The sequence below is a fragment of the Pteropus vampyrus genome, unplaced genomic scaffold (genome assembly GCF_000151845.1).
Source record: "Pteropus vampyrus isolate Shadow unplaced genomic scaffold, Pvam_2.0 Scaffold138, whole genome shotgun sequence".
In the NCBI taxonomy this organism is placed as follows: Eukaryota; Metazoa; Chordata; class Mammalia; order Chiroptera; family Pteropodidae; genus Pteropus; species Pteropus vampyrus.
In genome coordinates, this window is record NW_011888919.1 from 1,251,023 (window position 1) to 1,258,908 (window position 7,886).

Consider the following 7,886-nt stretch of genomic DNA (forward strand, 5'->3'; position numbering starts at 1 on the left):
CCCTGACTACTAACAAGGCGAGCTACTAACGAGCCTCGTTTTCTTCATCTCTAACATGGGGGTGGTGACGATAAAAATAATGAAAGCACCTTCCCACTAGGGTTGTAGTGACACCCATAGGAGATGGTTCTCAGAATCTCACCTGGCACGTTGCATACGATAAACATTTGCTATTATAATTTGGAAAATGTCATTTTCTTTTATTATCAACACTTTATCCATGCAATTAATTTCTCCGGAGGCCTGTTTTTGTGCTGAGCAATGCTGGGGACACGGTGATGACTGAGAAGGGCCCGGCCCTGCCCTCATGGGGCTCCCGGTTCAGTGGGCCCGGGAGTTTTCATTTGTGAGAGATGGCCCTCTGAAGAGCATGAGTTCTTAAGACTGAGTAGGCAGGGGAGGGTGGGAACAGCATGCAAGGAGCTAGGGCAAGTGGAGAGGGGACACGCTCTGGCCTGGTGACAGGCCGGGTTATTTTTCCATTCCTCTGTGCCCGAGACGGCTCCATACTGTTTCTGGTGAGAGGCAGGCGTGCCTCTCCGGTTCGTCTCCTCTCCTCCCCGACCTCTCTTCCTGCACAAAGTTCTCGGATTCTGGGCTCTTCGAGGGAAGTCCCACCTCCGATCTAACTTCAGTCTCTCATGCTGCAGATCCCCCCCGTCTGCTGTATATCCATCCACGGTGGTGACCGGTGGAAACTCTGGACATCGCAGTAGAAGGGGTCCTAGGAGGGCGCGGGGTCGGGGCCAGGCGCCTCCACTGCCCCCCATCCGGGGGCCGCCACTCCGGGCTGGGTGAGTCAGCCCCCGCGGCTCCCGCGTCATCTTGGCCGCTCCTCTCGGCGCTATTTCGGGCTCCGGGCGCTATAAATAGAGGCTCGCCCAGCGGAGCCGCCCCCCTCCTCCCCGGGCCCCCCCTGCGTGCCCGACCCCGCAGCGATCGCCGGGCCGCGCGTCACCGCGGCTAAGTTTAGAGGCGGGAGGGGATGCCGGCCCGGTCACTGCGCCCCGGTTTCCAGAGCCTTCGGCCCGGCTGCTCGCCACCCAGAGCCCCTCGGGCGGACGTGGGGTTGGGGTCTCCCCACAGTCTCCATCCCCACCGCACAGAGAAAATTGGAAGTTAGGATAAGGGAAAGGTTCAGGAGTGGGGCAGGGGCCGGACTCGAGTCGCCGGGGAACTTGGGCTGCGACTGGAGTTTGAACTTGGAGCTTTTGTGGGAAGGAAGCGGAATCAGAGTGTGGGCCGCTGGAAGATTCGAACTCACAACTCTGGGAGCTGGGCGGACTCAAATCCGCGACCCGAGAGCTCAATTTGCGAATCGAGTGTAGAAATCAAACTTGCAAGTAACGTAGAACCGAGGGCAACAGCGCCCCCGACCTTAACTAATGTAAACAGGCTCAGAGTTTATTAACTGCACGCGGCGGGGTCTTTGTTGCACTTTTGAAAGAGAGAAAGGAGTCGGGAGAAGCAAAAGGGCCGCATGCCGCTTTCTGGGGGTGGGGGGTGTCTTGTTCCCTGGTGGGTCCTGGCGGAGCGCTCAGGGTGTCCTCTTGTGGGGCGCTATCGCCCCCTGGCGGCAAAGGCGTAAGTTGCAGGCTTGTTTGGCAGTTCTTTCCCCAGGGAGAGAAACTGAGTCTCGCCCTGGTTGGACTCTTAGAAATCCTCTCTGCCCTCGGATTCAAAGACACATTTCTATGATCTTTCTCTATGTCGCTGGGGCTCGGTTCCCTCATCTGTCAAATGAGCTAATAATTTCTAAGGGGAAGGTTGTCGTGAGGCTTTAGCTCATAGCAAGAGCTCACTCTACAGCAGGCCCCGGGGCGGGGTGGGGGGAAGGTACGTCCAAGACTCCCAGTGGGTGCCTGAAAGGCAGATAGTACCCAACCCTGTCTATACTATGGTTTTTCCTGTACATACCTATGACAGTTTATGTAAATTAGGCACAATTAGAGATTAATAATAACTAATAAAACAGAACTATAACAATACTTTTACTGTAATAAAAGTTATGCGAATGTGGTTTCTCTGTCTCTCAAAATAGTTTATTGTGCTGTATTCAACTTTTCAGTCAAACGAAGCACCTAATGGCCTCTCTTTGGCGTGTCTTAAACTGCCAGCCTCACTACTCTCGTGCTTTGGGGCCATTATTAAGTAAAATAAGGGTGACTCAAACATAAGCACTGTGATACTGTGACAGTCAACCTGATAACCAAGACAGCTACTAAGTGACTAACGGGCAGGGAATGTATACAACGTGGACGCACTGGACAAAGGAATGATTCATGTCCGGGTGGGACGGAGCAGGATGGTGCAAGGTTTCGTCACGCTACTCGGAATGGTACACAATTTAAAACTTATAAATTGTTTATTTCTGGAATTTTCCATTTAATATCTTTGGACCGCGGGGCACCACAGATAACTGAAACTGCAGACAGCAGGACCGTGGGTAAGGGAGGACGACTGTGTTTTGATGGTACTCTAGTTGATGGCAATATTTCTTACTTACAGAGCCCTCCTGTCTGCGATTGTGTGGCTCCCTCCCGCATCGCCTGCTTCACGCCGTGGCGTTTTATCTTCTTCGTAGCATGTATGGCTGTCTGAAACTCTTATTTATGTGTTTCCTTCTTAGGTCGGCTCCACAGGGCAGGGACTTGATCTGATTTGCTCACAGCTGTGTCCCCAGTGCCTGGCACACAGTAGGTGCTCTATACGTAATTATTCAGGGAATGAATGAACCAGTCCATCTCAAGACAGGTCTCCGTGGTTTCAGTGAATCCTCACGATCTCAGCAGTTACAGATGGGGAAACTAAGGCTCCCGGCATTGAAGTCACTTGCCTTAGGCTTGGCGTCTGTTCTTTGTTCATTCACACAGCATCTGAGTTGGTAGCTCCTTTTGGGTGCCAGGCCCTGTGTAGAGGCACCGTGATACAGCAGTAGCCACAACATCTCCTGCCGCCCAGGACTTGGTCAAGGGCTATTTTATTTATATGACAAACCCGAATATAGTACCATGTGCCTGGTACAGTTTTACACGTAATTCATTCCATCCTCGTAATAATTGTACTATTGTTATCCTCATTTTAGAGATGAGCAAACTGACACACACGCGGAAGCAACTCAGCTGCTAGTAAGTGACCCTAGGGAAAAATTACACCCCAGGATTAATACTGCTAATGAAGAAAGGAGAACTGGGGGATGGTAGTCTTCTCACTGGCAACCCAGACTTAGAGATTCCTATTGTGAAAGTGAAATAAAAGATATTTTCAGATGAGCAAGACTCAGAGAGTTACTATTCACAACGGTCTCTGAGAGAATTACAGAACGATGTACTTTAGCAAGAGGTAAAATGTATTCAGAAGGAGAGAGGTTATAAAAAGTAACAGTACCCTTCTGTCCTCTCCAAAGGATGTCCTGAAGTCTCTACAGAGGTAATCAAGTTAAAATGAGCTCATTATGGCGGACCCTAATCCAATATGACTGATGTCCTTATAAAACAGGGAAATTTGGACACAGAGACAGACACACCCAGAGGGAAAATGATGTGAAGAGACATGTGGGGACGACTACCGTCTACAAGCCAAGGGACAGAAGCTAGAAGAGAGGTCTGCAACGGATTCTTCCTATGCCTTAATTTTGGACTCCCAGCTTCCAGAACTGTGAGACAATAAATTTCTGTTGTTTAAGCCACCTGGTTTTTGATGCCCTGTTACAGCAGTCCTAGGAAACTAATACAAAAATGTATTCATGAATCAACTGTATAAATATATATATATTTTTTACAGTAGGCTCCTAACAAAAGCCGGAATCAATGGAGAGATAGAGACATGTTCATGAGTACGAAAAAGGTATCCATCAATTCAATGCAGTTCCAATCTCCATCCCAATAGGATTTGTCACGGAACTAGAAAAGCAGCTGCTAAAATCCATCTAGAAGGGAAAATGTACAAGAATGGTAAAGACAAGATATGAAACTGATCAGAGGGGGGACTTTGCCTGATGTTACGTCAAAATATATCAACATAAAATAATGAGACAGTATGACATGGAGGCAAGAAACAGATATATATATATATATATATGTCAGTGAAACATAATAGAAATGTCAGAATACCAGCATATATACGGAAATTTGGTACATGATAAAGACGGACTATTAAAACTGGGGGGAAAAAACTGGGGAGAAATTGACTTTTAAAATCAATGGTACTGGGACAATTGCTACATCCATTATACATTCCTACTTTAGCGCATTTTAAAAAAACAAGTCTCATATGAATTAAAGACAGAAACAAAACCAAAACTAGGAAAATATTAAAAGAAATGATAGAATATATTTATGACCTTGGGGTATGGCAGGCTTCTTAAACAACACAACAAAAACAAAAATCATATGTAATAGATTGATAAATACGTATGAGTAAACACTACGAGCTTCTGTGTGACAAAAATAAATAAGCAAATGAAGTTCAAATACAAAGTACAAACTAGAAGGAAATATTTGGAATATATGTAACTGACTAAGAGTTAGAATCGGAAACCATAAAGCACTCCTACAAATTAATAGTAATAAAAAAGGCATTCAGCCCCATTTAAAAAATGGGTAAAGGATATGAGCAAGCAATTCACAGAAGACAAATATATAAGACCAATAAACTCACAAAAACATGTTCCCTCTCCTTAGTAATCAGAGTTACAAGTTAGAACAGCGTGATACTATCCTTTCAGGAAATGACTAATACTAACTCATCAACCAGGTCTCTGCTCAGATGTCCCTTCCTCCAGGAAGCCTTTCCTGACCTTCAGGCTGGGTTAGACACCCCCCACCCCGCACCCCCACCATGCACACCCTGCCACTGTCCCCTGGGGTCTCCAATCCCAGCCCTGCCCGCTCTGGGTCGTCACTGTTTGGAACTCGGTCTGTCTTTCCCACTGGACTGTGAGCTCCAGCGCGGGGCTCTCGTTAGTCACCGGTGTGTCACTTAGCGCTGTCCCGCACAGGGCCGGGAACAGAGGAGGCGCTTGGGGAATACGTGTGAAATAAATGAATGGGGAAACTGTCAATGGCAGAGCCGGCATTAAACCCAAGGCTGTACAGAAGGAAGGGACCTAATCTGATCTCCCACCATCTCTTCTTCACTGACCCGGGTCCGGAGCCCGAGCACCCAAGAAGCGCTCGATCAGGGCATTGAACTTGAGCCGCTTGGCAACCAGAGACGCTCAGGCGCGTCAACCCAAACGTCCGCAGTCCTCCACGACCATAGAGAGCTGAGCCGGGGCGGCGCTCTGGGGCACGGCGAGGGCGGGCTCGAGGGCTAGAGAGGCCGGAAGGGCGCCGAGGCTCCGGGTGCCCTGGCCGCGCCCGCCGGGGAGCGCCTGGTCCTCCTCCTGCGCCTTCCCCGCGGCCCGGGGGCGTGGAAGTGAGTCCTCCCGGGGCCGCGGCGGCCGGGCCGGGGCTGTCAGGTGGACGCGATGGAGCGAGGGGAGGGCCCCTGGGTGCGAGGCCGGGAGCGGGGCGGACGGAGGGCCTGGCGGCGGCCGAGCCCGGCGCCGGGAAAGCGGGGAACGGTGAGGGCGGAGCGAATCGAACTTGGGGCCTTGCGGGGCGGGGCGGGTGGGAGCCGTGCGCCCGGAGGGGGCCGCGCGAGCCCCGTCGCAGGTGGAGGCCCCATCCGGCGGGGCTCTCTGGAATCCGAGGCGCTGGGTGTTTGCAACCGGATGCTGTGGAGCCCTGGGATTTGGGAGGGTGACGGCTGTGAGTGGGGGGTCCCTGCGCGGGGTGGTGGGAATGCAGACGCTGATGTCTCCCTCCCGCCGCCACGTCTTCATTTACAGGCCCCAGAAGGACCTTGGGATGGACGAGGAGGGCGTGCGACAGCCCACTGGACCACCCACGAAGAAGAAATTCTTCATACCCCTGGATGAGGATGCGGTCCCTCCTGCTGGGGTAGGACGGGGAGATGGGAGGACTGCTGCGAGGCCCGGGGAGCGGGGCGTTGGAAAGAAAGGGCCCGTGGGGCCACAGCGGGTTAGGACATGTTGGGCCCGGGGTCACCCTGGGAAACAGTCCTTTGCTCTGCACAAGTCTCAGTTTCTCAGTGTAAAATGTCGCGTGGTTCTAAGAGGCAGAGGCAGAGGCTGCAAGATAGCATCCAACAAATGACCGGGAATGTGTCTTACGTGGCCAGCACTCTGGAATTTATTTCTGACCTTTAAGGAAGGTTTTGCAAAAATAAAAAAGTAAAAAAGCAAAAAAGCCTGCACTTTCGATATCTTTTGGTAAATCGAAGGATCTGGCAGCTCTGAGACTGTGTTTTCAAGGAAGACAGCTGGCTGGTGCTCCATGCTGGCTGCGCCTTATGCGCTATGAAGGAAAAGAAAGGATATGGTTTGTGACGGGGAGAGTTGCTACCTTAGGAGGACCATTGAGGGTCTGCCTCTCTGAGGAGGTGACGTCTGGGCAGACGTGTGAAAGAAGTGAGAGAGTGAGCATTCTCTGGAGAGCTGGAACGGCCAGTGCAAAGGCCCTGGGGTCAGAGACAGCCTGACAAGTTTGAGGGCAGCAAGGCCAGTGGGGCTGGAGTAGAGAAAGCAAGGAGGAAGAGGTAGGAAGGGAGGTCCCCGAGGCAAGGGGCAGGGACAGGTGTTCTAGACTCTCGTGGACTATGGCAACAGCTTTGGCTTTTACTTGGAGGTAGGAGCCACCTGAGAGCTCCGAGCAGAGGAGGAACATGATATGACAGTGTGGGGGACAGACTTGGGGGGTGGCGGGTGAGGGTGTAGTCGGGGAGCTGGTGAGGAGGTGATGACAGTGGTCCAAGGGAGGCAAGATGGTGGCTGGGAACAGAGTAGAGGCCAAGGAGTGGAGAGAAGCGGCGAGATTCAGATTTTGATCCTACCTCCACCCTGTCTCCCCCCACAGGCCAAGCCCTTATTCAGATCCACACGGAGCCATCCCACCGTGGAGACCTCGGCTCAGGCAGCCCCTCAGACCTACGCAGAGTATGCCATCTCGGGACCTGCAGGAGGAGCTGGAGCCACGCATCCTACTGGGCCAGAACCCCAGGCAGGCGAGACCCCCAACCAGGCCCTCAAACCAGGGACAAAATCTAACAGCATCATCGTGAGCCCCCGGCAGGTGAGGGGGGTGCTGGAGAAGTGGGGCTCTGAGGTTTTCGGTGGAAAACATGGCGATGGCTATAGCTTTCTGACGGGCAGTGACAGGACATCTGAGTTTTAGCCATTGTACTGTTGGCAGCCGCGTGCATCCATTCAACCACTAGATGTGGGTTGAGAATGCCCCGTATTTGATCATAGACAAGGTGGCTTAAACAGTAAACATTCATTTCTCACAGTTCTGGAGGCTGGGAAGACCAAGGTCAAGGCACCAGCAGATCTGATGTGTGGTGAGGTTCATAGACGATGGTCTTCTTCCTGTGTCCTCACAGTGAAGGAAGGGGCCAGGGAGCTCTCCGGGGTCTCTTTGATGAGGACACTAATTCTGTTCATGAGGGCTCCACCTTCATGACTAGATACCTCCCCTCACCTCCTAAAACCAACATATACATTTGGAGGGGACGGAAGCACCGAGTCCATAACACCCCAGCTCTTCTTGTTGGGAGCGTGACTGTGATAGTGCAGCTACATTTCCTGTCCCTGAGTTTTGTTCATTTGTTCAAAAACTATTGAACACAGGTCTGAGTTCGAATCGTGCTCTGCTACACAGTAGCTCAGATCTTGACCAAGTGACTTAACTCATCTGCGCCTTTAAAATAGGGGTTCCGCAGGTGTGTTCAGATGTTGCCGGGTGCTATTCTAGGCTCTGGGGATATAGCGATGGGAAGGAAACAGATAAAGTCCCTATCACCGATGGAGCTGGCATTCTTTA

At 51.5% G+C, this 7,886-nt stretch overlaps 1 protein-coding gene and 1 long non-coding RNA gene across 7 annotated transcripts in view; both read left to right on the forward strand.

The window, feature by feature from the left end:
• LOC111744636 overlaps positions 1-3,414 on the forward strand; it is a 6,462-nt gene extending 3,048 nt beyond the window's left edge. Inside the window, exons 2-3 of the long non-coding RNA XR_002782255.1 lie at positions 651-794; positions 2,630-3,414. This is a non-coding gene — a long non-coding RNA (uncharacterized LOC111744636). The remainder of the gene's footprint in view (positions 1-650; positions 795-2,629) is intronic.
• Positions 3,415-3,513: 99 nt separating this feature from the next.
• ERCC1 (ERCC excision repair 1, endonuclease non-catalytic subunit) overlaps positions 3,514-7,886 on the forward strand; it is a 15,202-nt gene continuing 10,829 nt past the window's right edge. The window contains exons 1-3 of one of the 6 annotated variants that reach the window (XM_011367956.2): positions 3,514-3,657; positions 5,834-5,945; positions 6,921-7,136. In XM_011367956.2, the coding sequence (XP_011366258.1) occupies positions 5,853-5,945; positions 6,921-7,136 (309 nt within the window). In that variant the 5' untranslated portion in view covers positions 3,514-3,657; positions 5,834-5,852. Of the gene's footprint in view, positions 3,658-5,278; positions 5,462-5,621; positions 5,754-5,833; positions 5,946-6,920; positions 7,137-7,886 lie in introns of those variants that run through there. The other 5 variants (XM_011367952.2, XM_011367953.2, XR_002782252.1 and 2 more) reach the window with 5 other exon arrangements.